Raw genomic sequence first — 26,113 nt, forward strand, 5'->3', positions numbered from 1 at the left:
TTTTTTTTTTTGTTTAAGCGGCCAGTTTGAATGAAAGAAGTTTCTAAATAATGAATTATTCTACCTCTCTGTTGTGATTGTGTCTTTTTTAAATTACATTTTCCACATTAATTTTAACTATTTACTGTTTTTATCATATATAATTACGAAAAGTTGTTGTGCTTAAATATTATGAAGATTTATAAGCATATTTTTCAATGAATTTATAATTTAGTCAAATGAAACTCTGTCTATATTATAGGCACTCTGTACAAGCTTCGAAGAGAAACACTTCTATCATTCAATCGTAATTTTTTTTAATTAAAATCATTCCATTTTTAAGTTTAGTCAGAAATATACGCATAAGTACATAATTGCTTGACGTAGGTATGTACCTTATATACTCATGTTCATTATACGGGATAGAGTATTAGCAAAAATGATTAATTTTATAACTAACCTTTTTGTGTGTATATAATTTGGTTGGTGTTTTATCTCAACATGCGTGTTTATATTTGTGAAGGCTATAATATTATATAATATTATAATAATGTGAAAGTAACTCTGTCTATATCGCCAAAACCATTGAACCTTTGGATGAAATTTTGTATAAATATAGCTTGAGACCTGAGACAGGACTTATCACGGAATCCATGGGAACGTTTCGATTACGCGGGCGTAGCTGCGGGCGGAAAACTAGTAACGTTTAAATTATCAATAATTATCAACTGAAGTGCACCATTTTAATAAATAAAATATTAATTTAATTAATATCGAAATGCGATTTATGGATTCTACCACAAAATTAACAACCCACAACACATACGATGATATTAATCGCTCGCAAAGTGGCTTACACGTGAAATGGACGCAGAATACCTGTTGTGTGTAAATACTGTTTTTGCTGGAAACGCCATGATCCGCAATTTGAAATACAAATAAGCCACACAGAGAGGGACTTAAATACCCAGAATTATATAATTTCTTATATTGAAACAATCTAAAACACTCATTATAAAACGCAAACCTAACATTACTGAAAGAGGATAGTAAGAACTTGTTTTGAGAACAAAAATCATATTATTCTACTTCAGAGGACTACGTGAGCTATAAGCAGGGATATATCTGTATAATGTATATGATATGCTTCAGGATAAATGGTAAGTTAATAGTGTATTAAAAACGAAATGCTCGATTCGAGAGAAAAACACAACAAAGAAAGGTATCTTTAAATCTCTCTATTTTTAAATCTTTAAAATAGTAATTTTTAGAGTTAAATTTACTCTCAACGAATCAAAATTGTACTGTGTGTAACATAGCTATTTAATAGTAACATAGTTATTTAAGAGTGATTTGTTTTTTTAGTACAATCAATAGATTTTTAATAAATCGCGTATTCCTATTTATGGGCATCATACGTAGGCATGTGTGCGTGCGGCCGTGTGTACCGTGAGAAGCGGTCGAGGCCGTTGATTTCATGAATGTGTGCGTGCGTCATTCTAGCTCATTCTCCTTGGTTGAGAAATTAGTACAGAATAATTCTAATAGTAACTACGCAATTGCTGTAAAATCTGTATGCGAAGAACGAAGTTTAAATGGATAATTATACTAATAAATGTTCCTGATAAATGGGAATCTAGGGGATAATAAAACGTTAGACTGACTAAGTACATTCTCTTCTTAATTAAATATAACATTGAGTGTCATATATATTTAAAGAATTATGAAACTCTCAGCGAAAAGCTATAAAATTGCGGCCGGTGAAACAAACTTTAAGATGTTTTTTAACTATATTCTCATCCACAGCTTAGCCATTTTGGACCACAGGATTCGCTAAGATGATTTTTTTTTAAATCTTTTAAATATTAGCTAAGTTTTTTTAATTGTTTATTTTAGCTAAGTTTGATGAATATGGGACAAAGATGGCGGCTGCCAATAAATTTAAAATGGCTGGTAACACAATGGTGTCGGGGATTTTTATTTAAATTAAATTTTATTGCTAAATATGTTATATAATCTGTTCCACAGCCGTCCCTGTTATTTAAACTCAACATACGCAATAGGACAACCCTTCAATTTCAATATCAACCTGTGTCCAACCGCTGATTGCGGATTACTTGAAACTTTATCCTCTCCAATATAAAGGGCTCTATCCAAAAGTACTATTACAGGTATAGCTTCAAATGCTATAAGGATACGAAATTTTTGAATGGAGCGGCATATTATGTTAGAAAATAACAATAATATCGCAAAAGCGTGGCGTTGCGCGTGATCAATAATTCTATCGAATACGAAGATTTTGAAAGATTTCGCTACGGTCGTAACTCCAAAATGTTCAACTCATAGAGGTGCGAATGTTGGGCCTCTGCAAATGTTCATGGACGGTTACCATCATCCGAACCACCAGTTTAGTGATCCATGATTACATAAAAAAGGAAAAAAAAGTGGTAAACCAAACGAAAAACTTATAAGACGAAGTTTCGTTAAATATTCTTTTGATATATAGTTAATAGTTTGATAATAATAGAGAGTACATTAAAACGCTATTTCAAACGTTTCTATATTTTAACAACAAGCGTGAAAGTCGCAGGACAAGATTGGCGTCCACACATACTTGAAATTTATTCATCTATTATTCCCCCTTTAACATCCATCAAACAAAATTGCATTCTCTGAGACACGCAAACCTAAATGTAACCTTTGATGGACAAATATAAGTATTAATTCGATTATAAATACGTGGCTTAATAATGTACTTCAGACAGACAGGGAAACCTCCTTTCGTATTTACAACATTAGTGGGGACACAAAATTGAATGTAGACGCTATTGAAGACTATAAGCTACGGCGGTGTTACGAATTTAGCGTCAAGAGTGGATCCAGCTTTGGCCCCAGCCATAGAGGGGGGGGGGGGGGGGGGGGGGGGCACGTAGTCGTTGTAATGTGGTAATATCACAAAATTAATAATTTAATAGATACCAGTAAAAAATATGTTTTCTATCAACCTATAGTAAAATAACGTAATAATTAAGTACAGTAGATGCCGTGGCATCACGTTTTGCATCATATATTTTAGGGTATTATTAAAACACGATTTGAACTCCGAATGTAGGCTTTATACATTCCATTTATTGCTAGAATTACAAACAAACGTGCTAAGTCAAACATACGTTGTATCGAGTGCAAATTCTATTTCAATCAGTCAGTTACAGTGATTGACTGTTTACGGATGAGAGGGCGGTTTCTATTCCAATAAAGTGAATGTAGCTTAAATAGAATGACTGTAATTAAAGTAAGAGCGATTTTCTAATAATTGTATATTCATATATAATATAGTGTTCGCCTGTAGTATAAGGCCTAGATACAGCTTTATAATGTTGAAAGAATTTTTGAAATCGGTCCAGTGGTTTTCCCGTAATTATGTTACAAGCATACAAAAATACAAAAGTTTCCTTTTTATATATTAGTCCAGATACAATATACCTGTTTATTTATTCGTATATGAATGTATGTATATTTTTAGGTGTATTTATGTATTAAAAATGATGTTTATTCGATAAGGGTAATTATGAAAATTCTAAATTTTAGCTTATAAAAACCGATTTTAATAAGAAGCACTGATACTCATAATGAAAATATGTATAAGACTAGCTGCGCCCTGCGGTTTCACCCGCGTAAGTCCGTATCCCGTAGGAATATCGGGATAAATAGTTGCCTATATGTTATTCCAGTTGTCCAGCTGTCTACGTACCAAATTTCATTGCAATCGGTTCAGTAGTTTTTGCGTGAAAGAGCAACAAACAGACACACATCCTTACAAACTTTCGCATTTATAATATTAGTAGGATTCTTTTTAAAACCTTTTATGTCTGTTTATTACCATTTTATTACAACAATCAACAGCTCATAAATTTTACATTATTCGAATCACGCTGTCGGCAGTTTAAAAGCATATTATATCTAACGCTTTATCGACGTATAACCTCTATCTATTTTCAATAATTAGCAAATGAGATGACATTGTATTTCGATTAACAGACTATTCGTACTGTGTATGTAAATTTTAATCACTATCAATATGATGTGGCCGGCGCTGGAGGTAGTGGGATTGCGCATAAGGCTTTCAGCCTATGAGATTGTCAGGGTTACCACTAATTAATAATTTTATGAAGCATTTTGCTCGCTATTTCATATAATTGTCGCACAAGAAGTTATTTCTTCGTTCTTCAAGATATATAGAAATAGAATGAAATGTGCACAGTGATAAATTACTAATATGAACTATTTCATAATTAATTTTTTATTAAAAATATTAGAAACAAATTTAAGTACAATGGGTAGTTAAAAATAGTGTTTCTAAGAATGTAGAGTTAGCAAAAAAGTAGTCAGTATATTTTTTTTTTTACTCTAATAAAATGCAGAAGATTTCGTTTGTTTGTTTGATTGTACTAGTCTCAGGAAGATCAGGAAGAAATTTTGTGTGGTATATTTATGGAGGAAGTCTATCTAAAGCCTACTATGTAACATTATATAAGGCGTCACTGAAATCGCATAGCTAGTTTTTCCATAACCACAGAAATCATGGAATTGGATTAATATCAATTAGACTTACAAACAAAATTGTTTAGTTTATATTTATAATTCTAGTATTCCTATATACAATTGAGAAGTGACAACCCTACCCAGTGACTAGCATCCGACAGAGTATGAAAGCCGATTGGCGGTACGGCGATTATGGTTTATTTATCATCTACATAATGTTTGCAGTATTATTAAACATAACACATTAAAATAATTAATATTTCTTATACAATATAACGAACCTAATGATCCTAAAATCTCAATTAATATTCCCGCACAAATAATTATCGAAGTGAACATTTAAATTGAACTTGTATTACAGAAACTCCTTCGACGAACATTATTTTGTGCACCATAAAACTCCATATCAACCAGCGGTCCGCCCTGGCGTCGCGCGTGATACTTATATAGCCAATTTGGTTTCGTTGAATACATATAACACTAAGACATTACATATGTACACATCGATAAAGTTCACCTTATCACATATACTATCCAAATATTAGAATATATCCAAAGTAATTTTTGTTTTCTTATTGTTCTTGAAAATGTATTAATTGTAAGCTAAAACCTTGTATTTGTGATTAAATGTATTTTCTTTCTTTCAAAATAAAGTAGTTTCTGACATTAGTGCGTTCAAACAAACAAGATCTTCAGTTTGTTATTATTAGTATACATATGACATACAGCTCCGAGCAAATAACAGAAATAAATCATTGTACCAGTGGGGTATGGGGTATGATCAGCCTACTATGTCCTACTAGACCGAGACATTTTCTTTATGCGTCCTCACCGGGATTCTTACCCAGGACCCCTCGGTTCTATGCTCACGCTTTAACCACTGTACCAAGGAGGCGGTCAGCCAATTGAACGAACACAGGTTTAATCTTAATATCGTTTTTATGTTGTGTAATTATCCTAGCTCTTTATTGACCCGTGAATCCTTAAAAAAAAATATATATATATATATATATATATATATATATATATATATATATATATATATATATATATATATATATATATATATATATATATATATATATATATATATATATATATATATATATATATATATATATATATATATATATATATATATATATATATATAATATATATAATATATATAAGGGTTGTTTTCTTATAGAAAAAGATATCAAAGATATATATTCATACCTTTGTTTATTATATCTTGGAGTCAGCCTTCCGTGAAATTGAAATGTTCTAGACTGAAAATATTCTAAAAACGAACAAGATAAAAAAGAAAGACGTTACATTTTATCCACATGGTAAATTCGGGAGAGTTCCCCAAATTCGGAATGAAGTAAGCTTCGGAAACAATATTTATAATTGCTTCGGGTAAGGTCGGTAATTTGGATGTGACGGGTGACTCAGAAACAACACAGTTATTGTTTATTCAATACATTACAGCATCCTAAGCCCTGAAATATGTTATGAGAATGTTAAATGGATTATGAAAATGTTTTTCGCCAAATGTCTGTTTGATGGTGCGCAGTTTTTTATTATTATTTACATTTAATGGTGGAGGATTTTATTTTCGTTTTAGGTTATAAGCTAGGTTGTAGTATATGTTATCTGTGGTTGTTATATTCTGTTGTCATTTCGTGTTTTAGGTTGATTGTTTGAATGCGTGATTGCTAATTATAAATACCTAAGAAGTATAGAATATTTATGATATCCCTTGAGATTTTAAAATGTACGAGCTAAATTTCTGCTACACAGTTTCGTTTTATCATTAAGTAACTTTAAATCTGAAAATTATATTGCCGACAAAACAAGTAAAATAATATATAATATATATATACTATATAAATCAGGATAGAAACTATCCTACATCTTTATGAAAATCCGTTCAGTAGTTTCAGCGTGATTGACGGACAAACATCCGAATAAACAAACATTCACATTTATAATATTAGTGTGAAGTGTGATATAAAATAAAATACATTTCTTATTTTCTTATACCGTTTTAAAAGTATTAGAACTTCTTATAATTTTCTTAGATGCCACATAGTCTGTCACGTTTTCAAAACGTTTAGAAATAAACAAATACTTTAAAAAAATTTTTTAAAAAATAATTTACCTTCACTTTAGGTAAAAGTACAGATGTCGGAGCTTCAAGTAACTTGTTATCGTTATAAAGAAAGGCGTGAGGAGCAGCTGAGACAACTACATGTCAACTCTTTCATTAATCCTCACTCTCTAATGACTCTTTACGTAACAATTCTTTTCAAGGTTACCTTGTGACACGTGCCTACTAAAAAATACTTCAGTTTATTTAATTTTTAGCTTTGTAGCATTTAATATAATATATGTTATTTAAATATTTTTACATATAAAGAAAATTTTGTGAGTCGGTTTCGTACCGCGGCAACGTCTGATTTCGGCCACTAGTGATCCACAGCAATCGGATTTCTTGTACTCTTTCGGTTTCATGTGTCTTAGGGACATTTACATTATCTAATGAGATGAATCGATCTTCTTAAATTTCAATGCTATAAAACTAAAAATTCAATTTAACAAAGGCCGCGTTCCATCAATACATAATTGTAATCATTGAAATGATGTTTTATATTAGTTGAGATGGTTGTTATTAGTTATTCAGTAGGTAACGTTTTCTAATAAAATTTGAAAAAATATCTGTACGATAGTTATGTATCATACAACTAGATTTTATACAAGGCAGTTAGGTATTTCAATTAATTTACGTGGAAATAGACGGAGATATGGTGTTTAATTTAAACGCTGTCCAGTTGAACTCATAACCACGTTTGCGGTAAAGTATTTGAAGCGTAAATCTCGTTATAAAACTGATAAACAACGTCATATTTTCATAAATATGCACGCACATAAACGTTATAATATACATCTTTATATATATAACATTCTCGTGTTACAATGTTAGTTACCTTACTCCTACGAAACGGGTGGATCTGGGTGGGTCTGAGAATCAGCCAACATCTATTTTTTATAACCCTAAATGATAAGAATAAGGCAGAATAGTATACATATAATAATAAATGAAGTAATAAATAGCGATTCGTCGTTCGAGTTGTGTCCTTCGCGTGAATTTGCATGGCTTACAAAATTTAATATCACTTACAAATTTATTTCCTTTCAAATCGCTTTAAGAATTTATCTTCTTAAAGATTCCATTCTAAAATAATTTACTCCAATCTATTTAGAGCTCGATTAAATTCCCACCTTGACAATAAATAGACAGATATTTCGCTATAATATTCTTGTAGTTTCGGCAAAAAAATTAACTGTGATAAATAAACAATTTAATAATAAACTAGTATAAACTAACAAATGAAATGCTTCAATCAAAGTTTGATGCAGGCAAAAAGTACCTGCTGACCGTGTACTGCCACGTTTCTGTTGTACATCCATCATTGTTGTTCTTTATTTAGTGTCATTAATCAAAAGGTAATTTGATTGCTTGTTACGGCTGTTGTATTGTGAGGCACATTATTTTTCATATTCTGAGGCTATTCCGTGTTTTGTTTATTTGTGAATGACCTTTGATCCGTGCGATTGTTCCACTGGTATGGAACTTTGAATTTGTTAGGGACAGACCGGTGTTTTTATCTGTGTTTTTCACTGAATAAGGCTTATTTAGTTGTCACATATACCATTTTTTTAGAAATATTTATACCATTTTTCTAGAAATCTTGATTTGAATAATATGTACATTTTTCTATACATTGATATTTTTTGCAGAGTCCTTTATTTTTTTTTGCTTTTTCTTTTAAGCTTTTGCTCGCGTCTTGGCATGCGTTAAATTCGGAGTGGTTTAATAGATGTTATTATACGCATAAACCTTCCTCCTAAATTACTATTTATTTAAAAAAAATCGTCAAAATCGGTTGCGTAATTTAAAAGATCTAAGCAAACATACATAAAGACGCGGGAAGCGACGTTGCTTCAAACTATGTAGTGATGAAGTATAATAAGTACTAAATAATGGTAGCTAAGCTATATTAAAATAACTAAAATTTCCAATATCTCAATAATCAGAGACATTTCTGAGAAGTCCGTATAATACGGGGCGTTTAAGCGTTGTTTAAGGTTTTCCCTTAACTGATGTAATAGAAAAAGGGTTACCTATATTCATAAGATACGGAGAAAATCGCGGACCTATTGTTACAATACTTCTACATGTATTTACCAAGTCTTGTATTTACCAAGAACGTAAGTGATATTAATCCATCTAGATGAGATATTTTTCCCGTTGCAACTTTCACAACTTTACTAATGCTCTTTTATTTATCAAAGTTAACAAGTTAGTTCGAGCTCGGTAACTTGAGGGAAATTAATGGGTGTTTTAATCGTCTTGAAGTTTTTATAATACTAGCCTTTGTATGGTAGTAAATACTATAAAATACTTTAGAATATATATTGTTTGTGACTCTTAAAATGCGCCGCTCGCGAGTTCGAATCATGATTTTTTAGTACACTCAAATTTGGTACACACAAAAAAAAAATTATTCATTCAGTATAGAAATAGGTAATTCCCGATGTCTTAACTCAAAAATGAAGATTAAAAACCCAAATTTATACTGTATTTTCTACAAAATTTATATATGTTTAGGCCTAATAAATTAAGTTATGAGTTAAATAGTAGAAATTGAAATTACATGACATGTTACATGTATATTTTGTTGGATGATTAATCATGTTTCAGCATACCGAGGCTTGACGGAGCTGTAGGTAATAAATGATCTCATGTGAACACATTGTTTCGTTGCAATAATATTATAGAGTTATTCCAGCTTTAACGGTTTTCTTCCTTTCTTTTCTTTTCACGCAAAATAGGCGCTTGAAGCCAACCTGTGTGTATAAAAAATATGGAATTTTCTTGGACACTATAGATAATACAAAACTTAAAATTAACTTAGCTGAAGAATGAGTAGAAACGATACTAGTGGCTTTATAGCTTACGGCATTTTTACCATTGAAAGCAAATTAGTATTTTTAATTGCCTCTCGATCTTTAATTTAACTCATAAGTAAGACGAAAGTCAAGTAATTTTTTTGTAAGTAAGTACAATCTACAATCTGTCATATGAATTATAAGCAGGTAGGTTGTATTATATGAACTTTGGGTGAAGCTAGAGCCAGTGCCTTAGTCCGCCTTAATTAGCACGTCAGCTCTCGTGAGTCTTCGTAAAGTTTTAGACTGTCAAATTTGTGCGTTAATGAGTTTGGGTGGGATGTCAAACGATCTCTGTATCTAGCTGAATAATGTTTTGCTTCATCTATGATTATAGGCATTTGGAGACATACTCGGGGACTTCTGAATTACGGGCGTACCATGCAGCAGCTGATTCTGAGAATATTATTCTGTGCTCTTTGTAGGTGTCAAGTAATATTTAAATAATGTTTTTGTATGTATTTATAGAAATCGGAAGACACATTTACATACATATATTAGCATAGATAACCTAATACTACATCGATTCATTATACGATTATTAAACCTTAATTTCTATTTGAGTTTTTTGATTAATTTGTTTGAATGAAACCAAGATAAGAGCCATGATCTCTGACTCTGTTATAAAAAATTATAAATTCACAACTGTATTTAAAATATCACCGCTTTTATAGTGCGCCAAAACAACTAATCAATTCTATCATTGAACAGCCTAGCGTTGAAACAATATACTTTATAATATAGCAGCCATTAAAGCGATGTGACGTGAGAAAATTAATAACGTCTCACGCATCAAAAGTGTGATCTTGGCAAAGCGTCTAAGAAACGGGGGAAGCCTACAAATTAGTGTGGGTATGTTCAGCCTTAAGTGAATGTTATGTGGGAGCTGTTAATGATGTTCTAACAGCCTGCGTGTGCACTTTCACGTAAACTCATTCAGAGCTTACCTTTCATAATTTTAACCGCTACCATTTTATGTCCATCGTTTAAAAACAATCATCTTAATTCAGTCCTTACAACATTGGTAGTGTATTAAAACTTGCAGTTTTAATTTTTTAATTAATTTTTAATACAAACAAGACGAAGGATATATATTTTTTCGGAATTGGTTATTCGTTTAAACTTTTTGGCTTTTATGAATTGTTTTTTAGGTTTCTAATTTCTCTGCGAAAGTAACAGGGAATGGTACTTCAAATTTATTTATTTCTGATTAACTTATTTGTGAGCTAAAATGATATTGCTTGTTAAAGTGTTAAATATTATTACACAAACCCTATGTTCATATAATCATGTTTTTACGATTATATTAAGAATGTTTTTTCATTATAAATGTTTTATATTTAAAAACTCAAATAGAGTTCGAGAAACGGTCGATAACAAGACAATATCTACTCCCGTTAGTAGGGGCCACATTACCGTAATAGTGTACCAAGTACAGGAGGTAAATTACTCCAATCTATTTATGAGGGAACTGGAACGACTCGCTTGCTTAGAGGACGATTTATGAAGGCCTTGCGGTTGTGTTGTATTGGCGTTTTGAGACAAACACAAGATTTAATAGGAAATACTTACTGGGTTATGTGAATGATTTATTTGGGTTCGATTTAAAAGTGTTTATGATGAGAAATTTTGAAAGAATAGAAAAAATTTGATCACGAGGCAGGATATTCTTTCAAAATTTCTCATTTATAAAGCATTTCAATGCTATAAAACTAAAAATTAAATAGTGTTTATGATATTTGTATTTTTTAATTAAAGCTAAATCACCATAAAATTGTTAGGGCTACAACAAATTTAAATGGGATCACTTGGAAGGTAGCAGCTTTGAAATAAAAAAGCAACATCAAAATCTGTCCACCCAGTCGAAAGTACTGAGGTAACAAAGCCAAAACAAAATACAATTGAAAGTCGATGGAAATTATTACTAACCGATTTATTTATTTTAATTTTTGTCATTTCAATTTGTTTTAAGAATGTATCAGACAAAAATAATGCTGCTTCAGCTTATTTAATGCTATATACAAAGTAAAAAGTGAAAAAAGATTTGTGAGTTGTAATTTGTGTTTTTTAGAAATTCATACTCTTTCAAGAAAATACCATGCTTATATGCATATAAATATAACAATCATTCAGATTTTACGTCAAATCATTCTTCAAGTAACATTGTAAGTTGATTATGCAGCATATGTTAATTATTTAGCACAATCAATAGATTTTTAGTAACTCGCGTACTCTTTGTGATGATACGACCTTTGTACCAGAAAGAGCTGAGACCGTCAATTCTTTGATTATATATATATATATATATATATATATATATATATATATATATATATATATATATATATATATATATATATATATATATATATATATATATATATATATGTGTGTGTGTGTGTGTGTGTGTGCGTGCGTAATTTTAACTTTTGTAGTCCCCACAAGTCAAATAAAGTTATTCTAAGTATAAGATACTTATGAGCGCATATTATTTCGCAAGTGTTACCTATCTTTAAGTCGTAATTAATGTCGCGCGTCCAAAACGGTGTAAAGTTTCATACAAATCATAAATCACGATGACAGGCCCACGTGAGAATGAATGTTATGTAATTGAAGTGACATTATATCTTCGAGAAACGTGTTTTGTTAGAACTATAGCATACTATATATCTGGGAGTACGAATGAATCAAGATAAAGGCTTTGAAGCGATTGTTGATTAATCGTTCACATCACGATCATTTTCATCATTTATGTATGTTGAAACATTTCAATGAAACTGTATTAAAAAAACATTTTTTCATGTAATAATAAATAAGAGCACAATAGATCTGGCGAGGAACCACCAGTGCCCATGAGCCCTCACATGAGTCCTTATGATGATGTTACCGGATTTATAAGAGGCAAAAATGCTGGATATTGGAGAAGTCCTTATTATTATTTATCCTGTGGAGCCTTTAAGTAAGTGAAGAAGATGAGATAGGCAGAACCGTTAGTTCACTTTGCCGATATTGATCAAAGAATCTCATTATCAATAATTTAATGTTGTACTGTCTAAAACTATCAAAGAGAACGCGTTATTATTAATGAATTAATAAATTAAATTTTTATTTTGCCTAAACTGAATTTATTCAATGTAAAACTAATAAATGAATTATACGTATATATAATTTAGGTACAGGAATTTGTAATTTAACAAGAAATTAATCATAAAACATTAATATAAAGTTTGATTAACCGCATTAGAGTTCATAAAAGCGATGGTATTGTAGCGTTTAAATCTCAAATTAGCACATAATTAACTGATAGATAATTTGATACCAATAAATATATAACTATTCAAGCATTTGTATTGCGAAAATATTTAGTAAATTATAAATCGAATAATGGATTAATTTTGTTAATAATTTACGAGTAGGAATATAATGAGCTAAGTAATAAACTGCTTTTAAACACGCTCTTATATTATGATGTTTTATGCCAATATTTTATCTAAAATATCACAACGGGGCGCTCTGTGAACCGATTATCTCATATAACGTAGCAAAATCGTAATTGTTTTGTAAAGGAAAATATTGGCGGGAAAAAACGAAAGATCTATTGAAATATGAATGTTTGAATTATTGTATATGGGACACAAGCATAAGAAGCACTTAGAATTCAGTATCATCTAATATTATAACGCTGAAGTGTTTGTTTGTTTTCTTAAAGGTGCTAATTTCAGGAACTACTGAATTGATTTGAAAAATTGTTTCACCGTTGGATATGTACGTGATCCCTGAGTGCTATAGGCTATATAATATGTACCACGGGCGAAGCCGCGGCGTATGAGACACGCGCCTAACGAAAATCAATGAAACAAAATCGAAAAACGAACGAAAGTCAATAAAAAAAGTGATTTTGTTAACTAAAAGTATTAGGGATGACAGTGTTAGACAGACAGTTTAATTTCTGATGCAGAATAATATTTTTTGATTATCTTTTGGATTTTCCATTTGTGGTTAATTGTGGAGAGCCTAACTCTTATTAATGTAATCGAAAGCTTAAGATATAGAATTAATTAATTATTTAGAAAGGTGCGGATAGGAATAAAGAAAAAAACCATCATAATAAAAATCATTTATTAAGATACTTTTCCCGAAAAAACCCCCGTGTACATAAATACGAATAAATACAGTAAAATATAACTCTTAAACAAACGGAATCTAATTAGTGAATATTTGTTTCGGTACTGGTCTTCGCTCGAAGAACTTAACTTATCACACTTAACCTATCAGATCCATACTTAACATAACTTAAATAAGTGCGTGCTTATCGAATACGGAATAAGTTAAATCGCGGCCGACGCGTGCACATCACACTTGAACGGACTTCTGTTTTTCCACCATGTTGGTGACGACGTTGGTGGAGGTTTTGGTGACGGCGTCTTTATTGACGACTTTGTTGATGATGTTGGCGCAATCCTTGTTCTCGAGTATGGTGTTGTGGTTCCCCTCCAGGTAGTGGACCGTGACGGGCGCCTCCGTGAGCTTGTCCAGCCCGTAGTTCTGCTCCAGCGTGAGGAACGGCGGGTTCTCCTTGGGCCGCAGGAGTATGACGGGCGACTTGATCTTCACGAACTCCTCCGGCTGGTAGTTGTTCACCATTTTGAGTCTGTAGTAGCAGGCGACGGCCATGTTGCCGATGAACTGCTTGGAGTAGTTGTGGTTCTGCACGGGGCAGATGTCCACGGTGTACTTGACACGCTCCTCGTAGGATTCTATCTCGTTGAGCTTCTCGATGAGGCTGGGGGTGATGTCGTTGTTGGGCGCCACCGTGTCGATGCAGTGGCAGAGCAGGTTGTTCTGCAGCTGGGTGTCCGTTTTGAAATTGAGGTTCATCGTCAGCACCGCGTACAGGAACTCGGGGGCGCCGTCGATGCAGAACACGGTGCCCTTGTGCCCTGCGATGGGAGCCATTGTGATTGTGATTACAATAAGTAGAATTGAGAACTATTTGTTGGAAGATTGTAAATTTTTGTAACATCCTACAAATCGAACTATTTCATACTGTAAATAGTAGCTGTACTTACATTATAGCAGTCAAATTTTCCAAAAAATTAAATAAAGTAGATACTGTTTTGATATGAAAGAAATGTTAATTACCTTCACTTTCGAGTCTGGCGGCCAGTTGCAAGGTGGGCATGGTGCCGAAGCTGTACCCCAGCAGGATGAACGGCGCGCCGGGGTTTATGCGAGACTTCATGTTCTGCAACCAAACCATTTCATACTTAAAACTAATATTAAAGTATAGTCAATAGAGTGTTATCTCTATCTAAAGCTGTAGAGCATAAATTTGTACGTAGAGCCTTGGTAGCGCCTTAAACTCGCAGTAACTGTAGAGTACGTCGTCGAGTGCGACATTGTCACATAACATTGACAGTGACTCATCATTCATCATCATCAGCCCATATATATATTCCCACTGCAGGGACACAGGCCTCCTATGAGGGTTCAGGCCATAATCCACCACGCTGGCCAAGTGCGGGTTGGGTGGGTGCGGCAGATGTCACATGTCGTCGAACTTTTGATTCTTGTACATGCCGGTTTCCTCACGATATTTTCCTTCACCGTTTTAAGCAGTGGTGATGTTATTCACATGTGCAGATAAATTGAAAAATAAATTTATTTCCTGCGCGCTTGCCCGGTCTCAAACTCCGACTTATCGATTTTAAAGTCCGAGGTTCTCACCACTGAGCCACCACTGCTTACAGTGACTAAGACTGTGTATCTATGTCAAGTTCGTACTGCCCGAGTAGAGCACGTGGTTACACTTGTGTAGCTGCGATTTCCTAGTGTGCATGTAGAGCATTCACCCATCATGTAGAGCACATCAACGGGCGATTCGATCATATTAGTAAGCCTGTATGTGTTTGGATAGAGTAAATGCACGTGGACGAACTAGCCGGTTACATGTATCTAGTTACGCGCTGATCCATGTGCATGTTAAGTACTCATTCGCCGTGTACACCGAAGAGCATGTAAAGCGTGTGGAGCGTGCATGTAGGGCGATAATGTAAAGCGTGTAGAGAGTGCGTGTTGAGCGTGAATGTAGAGCTTGTAGAGCTTGTAGAGTGTGTAGAGCGTGCATGTAGAGCGAGAATGTAGAGCGTGTAGAGAATGCGTGTTGAGCGTGAATGCTTGTAGAGCTTGTAGAGCGTGTGCACGACGTGCGGGGGTGGGAGCGCACTCACCGCGTAGAGCACGTCGACGAGCGCGCCGAGGTCGCGGCTGGGCGCGTCGCCGGCGAGCTGCAGCACGCACACGCGCACGCGCAGCCGCTTGCACAGCGGCTCGAGCGCGGACGCGCAGCCCTCCAGCCCGGGCACCATGAAGATCACGCGCTCCTCGTCGTTTATCGTTATCTCGTTCTGTGCCGACAGTCAGAAACGTGTAAAATACTTTGAAATTAATCGTGTCATCAATATCCATTTACAATACTTTATATACCTTCTATCATACATATCTCAATATTTTTATTATCACTTATATAAACTCGACCATACCTCAGTCCCATCGCTGACCATAGTGGGCATGTACACCAGCGGCTCATTGGCCACCTTCTCATCACCGAAGTTCCTGATGAACACCCGCAGCCCCACCCCGCCCTCCGCCGCCACCGGCACGGCTGATACTGACGTGGATGCTGCTGCTTCACGCTGTGCTGTTAGTTCTACCAGCCTGTTGGTTTGGATGGTAATCAATACTGATGTTATAAAGCTGAAGAGATTGTTTGTTGAGTTGAAGGCACTAATCTCTGGAACTACTGGTCCGATTTGAAAAATTGTTTCAGGGTTGGATAGCCCATTTATTTAACATTCGTAGAAGTTAGTTTTAAGGGTAGGGGATAAGGAAAGGATTGACGAATGGAAAGAAGGAATGACTGGGAGGGGTGATGATAGGAACTATGCCGAAAAACTCTGGAACTGTCAATACAATCCTATGACCACGCGGACAGAGCCACGTGCGGTAATCTACTATTATATATACATCACTGACCTGGCGAAGGTCAGGGTCCTGATATCCTGCGCTGTCAGGAAGATCTCGAACTCTCTCTCGAGTGTCTGCTTGATCTCGACCGCCATCATACTGTCCATGCCGAGCTCAGCCAGCGACACTTGCTGGGACACCGTCTTGAGATCCTTGATACCTTTGGGAGGGGAAATGTTTGTTTGTTTGTTATAATATCTGCTGGGAAATTGTTTGTAAAGTTTCAAAGGTTTTGCTAGTTATCGTTAAATTAATTTTGAAGAAGTTAAATCTTTGGAAGAAAGCACTATAGTTATGGATTTTTATTAGTTTCTATGGTGTAATAAATGGTTTTTAAATAAACATATTGAAATGAAAGAAAGAGATATTTATTGTTAAAAACAAACGAAAGAAAACATATAGGTGGTTTCAGTATCAATTTAATAACTTAATTGTTGTATCCTATTAGAAATTGTGATTAATCATAGAGTAAATTTGCAATACAAACTCTACAAAGCTGAAGTCAGTCAATATTATATTGTATTTTGGTAAATTTTTTTTCTTGAGAGTCCTTCAATCTAAGGCAACTCACCCATAATCTGAGCAACAGCATCCACAATGTTGCCACACCCGGAGCCACCGGCCTTCTTCTCGGCGACCACAATGGAGGACACGATCACAGCATCCTGCTTCAGGAACTTGTCGAGAGCGAGCAGACAAGACGAGATGCGCTGCTGGAGCGTGCCGCCGATCTCCAGTTGGACGTCTTCGTCCTGCATGTCGGCCACTAGACCCACCTGGTATTGGGTAAAGGTGATATTTAGTTAGATCCTGTATCATCATATAGGGGGTAGGGGTTATAATCACCTACTTTAATGACTAAGTTTGTTTATGGACAACCAGCTGCGCCCCGCGGAATATAGGGATAAAAGTTATCTATATGTTATTCCAGTTGTCCAGCTGGACAGATATAGATAGCTATGTACGAACCAAATTTCATTGCAATCTGTACAGTAGTTTTTGCGTGAAAGATCAACAAACACACACAAACACACACATCCTTACAAACTTTCGCATTTATAATATTAGTAGGATAAGGAGCTTCCAGACTAAGAAGTTTTTGGTATTTCATAGAAAACTCTAGGTTATTTGTCTTTTAACGACCGTATCAAGGTGGCATACATATGATATTTCAAAATCCTTTTTAGTGCATAGTTTAAAAATAAACTAATTGTTAAGTAGCTGTGTTGTGTGTGTGTGTGTGTGTGTGTGTATGTTGTACTGTTTTAATATGACGTCATTAATTTTGCTGTTTAATAGTAAATTGGTCCCATTTCAGAACTTGGTGTGGTCCTTCTCCCCAGGAACGACGGTGAGCTTTTTTATTAAGTCAACAAAGTCCAATACGTTCCGGAGACAAGTTATCTTACTTTTATCTTACTTAATCTCAAGATTGAGACGAACTACAAATACAGAGTTTGTCTCACAAATATTAAACACGAAAAACACCGAGCACTCTTAGCGACGCTTGAAACTCATAGCAAAGCAGGAGACGTGTTAGGTACAAAAGAATAAATATAGGTCACATGCCGGCGCAAAGGCTTTTATGCCTAATGAGTTTTGACATGCTGCGAATAGGTATAATTATTGCGTTTTTTAACGATAATTACTGGGGCTGTGTGTGCGTGAATTAAGTGTGCGTGTTTGCGCGTGTGTGTGTGTGTGTGTGTGTGTGTGTGTGTGTTGTTTGAATAACATATAAAATATTTAGGTTACGGTTTGTACAAATTAATTCAATTAGAGAAGGAATATTTTGCTTTTCGAAAGGAAAGCATAGTTTTTCAACTATTCATAGAGATTTATATTGGATTAGATTTTATAATTTAAAATCATTAAAAACGCCTCTTTGTGTTTCTACAAACACGTTAATATTACTCGAAAAAATATTTATAATTTTAATGAACAGTGAAATATACTATTATGCATTTATAGGCGTAAAATGTTTATTTGATTGTAATCATTCGAGATCTGTGAAAAGCTAAGAGGTTGGGCTGAGAGGTGTAGCGAACTGAATTTTTGATGATATTCAATTATAATTCTGTTTTACTCACAAATGTTCCAGTGCTTTAGCGAAAGCTTTTTTGTGTATTTTTTAAATCCTGGTATTAACGTCTTTTTAGTACATACATAAGAAATAACATATTTTTGAATGTACGTTAACGCAATATTAGTACTAATTTGTGTACCTAGGTAGGTACACAAATAGATATTTTCAGGTAGTGTCATGCAGTGTAGTGTTTTGTTGTTAAGTAGCAGTAAAGTGTAGTTATTTACTGCAATGCAATACAATGCAGCACGACGCAGTATACACTATAGCGAAGTACACTGCACTATATTACACTGCACTAGGGTACACTGCACTATATTACACTGCACTACAGTACACTGCACTACAGTACACTACACTATAGCACACTACATTCGGCACACTGCACAGCAGTGCAGCAGTGCAGTGCACGGCAGCAGGGTAGCGCAGCGCGGTACTCACGTCGCCGACGGCGCCCCACTGCACGGCGAGCGCGGGCAGGCCGAGCTGCTTGCGCCACTCGCAGATGCGCTCCATCACCGAGTTGGACATGCCGTAGTTGGTCTGGCCGGCGTTGCCGCGGCCGCACGACACCGACGAGAATATCACGAAGTCCCTGTATAAATAATACGTTGTACCGTTACCCGAAGCATAAAAAGAGTATGTAAAACCTAAAATCTACTAAACGTACAAATAAAATTACATGAAAATCGGTGAAGCTGTTGTCGAGGCCGAGGGGTATAGCAATATACAAATCTGTTAAAATAAACCTTCCACTTTTATTGCATCGATCGTTGGGGTTCAAAGACCAAATCGCCTTACAAACTTTACAAATAAAACGAAAGGAAAACCTATCTATATTAAGAGTACTTTTCCTTCAAGTGGCATAAGCAGAAAATGCTATATTATAAAACTCTTCGTATTTGTCACAGTTTAAATAAAGTAATTCTGTTATCATCCATCTTTTGGATATCTAACGATTTTCCAAATTGCTGCTGCAGAAACAGAATAAAAAAGATACACTTGGAACTTTTAAACCGAAGTTTTATTGATTTTATATAACTTGCATGTTTCGTACAAACAAGTTCAATTCGGCTTCGCGACGCGAAATGAAAAAGTTTATTCGATTGGAAAAAACTATATAAGTTAATAAATGTATGTTGATTCCATGACGGCTGTTTGTTTTTATACATTCGCTCGTCAAATGTTTACGCTATATACTATATATATATATAGTACAGAATATATGCAGGATTTGATTTGTATATATTGAGATATAATATATTAATATATTTATGTACTTATATTTGATGCGCTTTTTTGTATTTGACGATTCAATATAGTTACCTATTACAAATTGTTAAGTGGATAGATATGGACAGTATTATTAATGTGATAGTTGACTTGCCGGAGAGTGAGATGGATGTGTAGATCTAAGAGGGAGGCCTGTGTCCCAGCAGTGGGAACATGTATGGGCTGATGATGATGAGTAATGTGATACTCGTGTACATGTGAATCTGTTTTGTTACGTCTTTATTTCACAATTTGTCTGAAGATAGTTTGTCATAGCTTCTTTTTACCGCGACAAAAGAATTAATTCCCATGAAATTCTTTAGAAACGCTAGTATTATAATAAAAGGAAAAGTTCATTCATGAAAAATTTATGATGTGCTAAGATTTAGTTTTTTGTATAAAACTACAATCGCGTGTTTAGCTATGACATGTTTTGATTTTCTTTATGATAATTTGTAATTAATTGCGCTATTTATTTATAATATTACTAAAAATAAATGCTTTCAACTTTAATTTGTATGTAGCGTTTTTATATCAACTGTATCGCACCGGGGGCGCTAAATGAAAAATTCCAGGGCGAAGTTCAACGTGTTATGGGTCATTTTTCCTAAATTTCACATACGCATTATTTTTAAAATTTCACTAAAATATAAATGAAAAAAAAAAACGTTCGAAAATGTCGCAAGTTTATTGAGACTTAAGTTAGACATTGGTAAACTTTTTCTCAGTACATGTTAAAGTCAAAAATTGCTTTATTGAATTAGTACGTTGTTCACTTTAGTCTCACTTTATTCAGCATTGCAAAAACTAACTAAAAAACTAAACTAAAATAATCATCAAAATCGGCCCACCCAGTCCAATGTTCCGAGGTATCAAATCCAGAAAAAATCTGCCAAATTGCGAACTTATCCGTTTGTTAAATGAAAATAAAATTAAATACGAAAGAAATCACAAAAACATTTAATATTTCTTAACAACAACATCGTATATTATGAAATACAGTTTGACTGACATAAATAAAACTTTAATCCATCCCTATTTCAAGACAAACATTTCATAAAAATACACAAACACGCGATTAACCGTTAACGGAGGTCAAGCCGTAGCGAGTAAATCAGTTGTATATAAACATTTGTTAACAAGTGATTTATGTTCCGAGTTCAAGTTGAGAGGTTGCCGCGATTACAAAAACGCCAGTTTTACACGTCCGTTAACCGTTGGTTGTGGATTTATCGTTCAACTTTCGTATTGTTTTTGCTTATTGTTTCCTTGTTTGAGATCGGAATAAGTTCGCTAGAGGTTTGTGGCTGAATATATATCGTTATGTGAGAGACAAATTTAGGTAAATGACGAATTTTGGTAACTGAGAAATTGATATCTACTTATAGAGAAATTTTGAAAGAATAAAAATAATTTGATCACGAGGCGGGATTCGAACCCGCGTTTTTTGCCGAGCCGTAGCAATCCGAATACCGAATCCCGCCTCCTGATCAAATTATTACTATTCTTCAAAATTTCTTATTTATAAAGCATTGAAATAAATCTACTAATATTATTGAAACTGTATGTCTGTACCAAATTTCCCCAAAATCGGTTCAGTAGTAGACGCAGAGAAGAGAAAGAGAGAGTTGCTTTCGCATTTATAAAGAGACCAATACGCTATAATTGAGATGCTGAAAAAGCCACACTAACTCATCCAGGGACCAGAGTTCGTTAGTTTGCCAGAGAATTGGCTTCTCTATTTGTATTCCATTAAAATTTATGAAATGGAAACTTGCATAGAATATTCAAGCTCACTTCTTGTAGAGAAATTGCCTCAAGTTTTTATGACAACTACGCTCTTTAAAACAACTAGTGGGACGATCTGGCTTCACTCTTGTATATATAGCTTTTGGCACTCGGGCATTTGTGAAGGAATTTCAAAAAAATTCAGTAGTTCCTGAGATAATCTAGTTTAAACAAACAGACTATGTTAACTATACTCACTTCAATTTCGGGCACAATTTCTTCGAGTATTTGTCCAAGTGCATAGTGGCCAGCGCTTTGGGCGCGAACGACGTCCTGAACGTGTCCGGGGTTTGATTCTGGAAGATGGAGTCCTTCAAGATGACGGCCAGATTGAAGATGGCTTCCACTGGGCCCATGGCGTTCGCCATTTGGAGCATTTTCTCGCAACCTTCCTCTGTTGTGATGTCGTGGGTCGAGATCTGGACGTCCGCTCCGTAGCCCGCCCACGCCCTAAGGAGAATACACACTATATAGTATAAGTCATTACCCACCATCTGTGTGAAACCGATTTTAATGGGGTTTTATTAATAGATAGAGCGATTATTAGGAAGTACCACACCCTCAGATCACCTTGAAATAGTAGCATGCTACTGTGCTTCGTAAATCGTAGGTCAGTTTTATATTTCTCCCCCTTTCCAATCATTAGTCCTTTCCTTAACACTCCCAGAATCACTACCTCTATGTCCATGGGCAGTGGTGATCGCTTACCATCAGGCGAAGCACCAGCAGCAGACATAATAAACAACATTCCTTGCTGATTCCTGCACTACTGGCTACTCAGCCGGAAGCCAACTCACCTCAACCTGGACGCCTGGTAGCCGTTGGTGATGCCCCGCCTGGAGGTGAGCAGCACCTTCCTGGCGCCGCGCAGGATGAGCCAGTCGGCCAGCTCGAGCCCGAAGCCGCCGAGCCCGCCCACCACCACGTAGCACATGGCGTCCGTGCACATGTACCTGTCACATGGTCGATATATGGTCAACATTCTAGTTTTCTTCTATTTCTAGATTTTTATAGCATTGAAAAGCTTGATAAATAAGACATTTTTGATCACGAGGTGGGTTCAAAGAGACGCGGGTTCGAATCCCGGCTCGTAAACAATTTCTTCCCGTTCTTTAAAAATTTTTCCATCCAGCTTCAGTTCAAGTGAATCTTGGATTAGAACTTAAATTGAAATTAATGCTGAATCTAAAAATTAAGTTAATAGGGAAACATAAACTACTATCTAGATTAGATTTTGAGAAGAAATGTTAAATAATAAGATTGTTTTATTATTATTTAGATAGTTAGAGTTAGAGCAGATACTAAAAAAGTCAAAAATAGAGACTATTTTTAATTAAAGTTTTACAAATTTACATTAAGAATATATCCTGACTTTCAGGTTTACTAGTTTCTAGTACCATACGTGATCCATAAACTAATCAGACTTACTCATCTTTTGACAATTTTTCCTTTCCAGAATTACTCTTGTTTTGACTGCTAAAATATTGCACTTTTAAGAGATTTATCGCTGATCTTCTAACAAGATTTGAATTAAGCAAAAACTTTATATGAGACTATGAGATGTTATATGTTAATGAGATATAAATATATAATCATTGAATAACGTATAGTTTTAAATAGCAGAGATATTTACCTAGGCAGAGCATTAACAGGCATGGAAGTTGGTTTGACTGGACGGTTCGTGCGTTCTTCATCACGAATCTTCACAATTACCTGAAAGGGACAAAAAATATCGCTCTAATTCTCATGACAATTAAAGTGATGATGATAGTGATAAGAATGGGGATTTTATTAAGGTGGATGAAGTGAATGATTATGATGTAGAGACGTTACTGACGAAAACTGTTTTTTTTTCTTGATGATAATGTCTTATGATGATGATTAATTGATAATGATAATAGTGATAATTAATATGCAGATTTAGTAGAAGTCGTTATTTACGTTGGTGAATTCATGTCAATGAAGCAGTGAGCTCAGTGGTGAGGTGCTCGGAGTTAAAATCGATGAGTCGAAGATTCGAGACCAAGAGAGCGTGCAATAAAAAAAATGAAGCAGTGTAAGGAGTGGGAGTGACGATGATGTATAATCATGAATAAGATATTATGGACATAAAAACATTGATAATGAGGACAATACTGTGTGCTATGTTGATTGCAGTTATGACAATAATAAATAATTTATTGATGAGAACAATATCAATGATGATGACTTCAAAGAAGTCAATAATGATGATCACAACAATGATGATGTTAAAGACAATTGCTCACTTTTCCAATATGTTTTCCAGCAGCCATGTACCGGAAGGCGGTTTCCACCTCGTTCTTCTGGAAGACGCAGTACGTGAGCGGTCGGACGGCTCCGCTCTCGATGCCCATCAGCAGGAGATCTTGCAGCCTCTGCAGTTTAGTTTATATTTGGATAAGTATTCTATCTTCTAAAATGTTAATAATTATTAAAAACAAATGGGAAATTTAGTTTTATTTGGTAATGTTATAGAAATAGGACCATAAGTTAATAACTGTATGGCAGCTTCGTTACACAATATATAAATTTTTACTTAAAAAGTATAGTTGAAACGTCTTAAAGTAGACAATGCATGTTAAAAAAATTATAAAGAGATCACTCTTTAGTGATAAGGTCGCCTTCTGAGCTGGTTTAGTTGTAAGTCTTGTATTTTTAAGGCTTATTTGTATACCAGCACAATAAAGTGTTACATACATAAATAAAATATATGTACGAAAAATTTCATCAATAAACAAAAACATCATCAAGTGTCCAGCAAAATTGGAAGATGGCATATAACCTGCCAATTAAAATGCAAACAACCTTTCTAAACTCGAAGCTCTGGTCGAAGATGTAGTCCAACATAATGCCGTGGAAGGAGGTCTCCTTGAGGAAGAAGTACATGCCGATGGGCGTGTTATTGCTGATGTCGAACTTGCCGATCTCGAGGAAGCGGCCGCGGTAACCAAGGCAACGGACTGACGCCTGGACAAACAACAAACAACAAGTCGATATGTGTTGGTGTTAAGTGATTTGGGTGATTTGCCTTTATAGCATGTGCGCCTGCATTGGGAACATAATATATGGGCTAATGATGATCATGATGATGATAGAGTTATGTAGAAAAAGAAAAGGATCTGGAAAATAATTTTTAGAGATTATTCCTGTCTAGTTTTACATATTATAGTATTAAAATAGACAGGCATTTGAATTAAATATGATTATAAGATGTATTAATAAGTTCGGAAGATAAAAATATTAAGAAACGGAAGTTACAAGTGAATAAGCTTAAGTTAAAGGCTTGTTAAAGTTCTATATCGAATACGAGAAATATAACGAAAAAAAATAAATAAAAAATAACCTGCAGTTTATCATCTGAGAGCGAGTTGAGAACCATATCGACTCCCTTGCCGTTGGTCTCGCGGCGGATCATGTCCTCGAAGGAAGTGTCACGGGAGTTGCCGATGTGACTGTCTGTGGGGTGGTACAATAACATTTTAGTGAAAATGTTATGATTTTATAAAGAATTAATTACATAAAACGGTTGTACCTATACATTGCAAACTTGTATTTGTAAGGAGATAAATTTGAAGGAAACAGAATTACGTAAGCACTATTTTAAACAGTTGAAAATCTGTAGTACCTTCAAGTAACAGGAGTTACTTCGTGTATTTTGAGTCTTTTAGACACTTCCAATTTGGGAAATAACGATAACAATAATCATTTAATAAATAGATAAATAAAAATTAAAATTTCAGGTTGGCTAATAGAAAGAGATAGATCTTTGGTACCCTTATATTCTAGGAGATCAAGATATACGAACATATTTAACACAATTATTTTTTTTGGTTTCTTATAATATTCCAATGTTTTTAAATAAGTAATGTTCTAAGAGTTAGAAGAAAAACTGATCACGAGGCGGGATCATCTTTTTCCATTTTTTAATTTACTTAAATCTATCTTTTTTATACATAACACATTAAACATATCTGTCAGCGGATAATTAAGAAGCAGAAACGGCCATTACCCTTAAGCTGCGGGAAGAGCTTCTTGATGAAGGCTCTCTTCTCTGCGGTGCCGACGGTGGTGAACACCTCGCAGCCGTAGTGCAGCGCCACGTTGATGGCGGCCTGCCCCACGCCGCCCGACCCCGCGTGGATCAGGATGGACTCCCCGCGCTGCATTTGCCCCACCATCACCTGTTGCCCGCTTTTTTGTTATTTCCGCCATTTTGTTTAGTATAGACTGCACAGCTGTACAGCATCACTGTACAGCTAGATTTAATCTATTAGTAAGTAATTGAAATGATTGATTACTAGCTGCGCCCCGCAGTTTCACCCGCGTAAGTCCGTTTCTCGGAGGAATATCGGCATAAAAATTTGCCTATATGTTGTTCCAGTTGTCCATCTATCTACGTACC

The 26,113-nt window shown here is 34.7% G+C and overlaps 1 protein-coding gene across 1 annotated transcript in view; it reads right to left on the bottom strand.

Moving 5' to 3' along the window:
• Positions 1 to 13,643: 13,643 nt before the first annotated feature.
• Positions 13,644 to 26,113, bottom strand: part of LOC119834958 (fatty acid synthase) — a 44,869-nt gene continuing 32,399 nt past the window's right edge. Inside the window, 14 exon segments of the mRNA XM_038359523.1 lie at positions 13,644 to 14,458; positions 14,661 to 14,763; positions 15,749 to 15,925; positions 16,061 to 16,235; positions 16,554 to 16,704; positions 17,116 to 17,320; positions 19,072 to 19,225; positions 21,889 to 22,140; positions 22,488 to 22,643; positions 23,324 to 23,403; positions 23,958 to 24,086; positions 24,517 to 24,678; positions 25,055 to 25,167; positions 25,721 to 25,892. Coding sequence (XP_038215451.1) covers positions 13,872 to 14,458; positions 14,661 to 14,763; positions 15,749 to 15,925; positions 16,061 to 16,235; positions 16,554 to 16,704; positions 17,116 to 17,320; positions 19,072 to 19,225; positions 21,889 to 22,140; positions 22,488 to 22,643; positions 23,324 to 23,403; positions 23,958 to 24,086; positions 24,517 to 24,678; positions 25,055 to 25,167; positions 25,721 to 25,892 — 2,616 coding nt within the window. The 3' untranslated portion in view covers positions 13,644 to 13,871.

This window comes from Zerene cesonia, chromosome 2 (assembly GCF_012273895.1).
Source record: "Zerene cesonia ecotype Mississippi chromosome 2, Zerene_cesonia_1.1, whole genome shotgun sequence".
NCBI lineage: Eukaryota > Metazoa > Arthropoda > Insecta > Lepidoptera > Pieridae > Zerene > Zerene cesonia.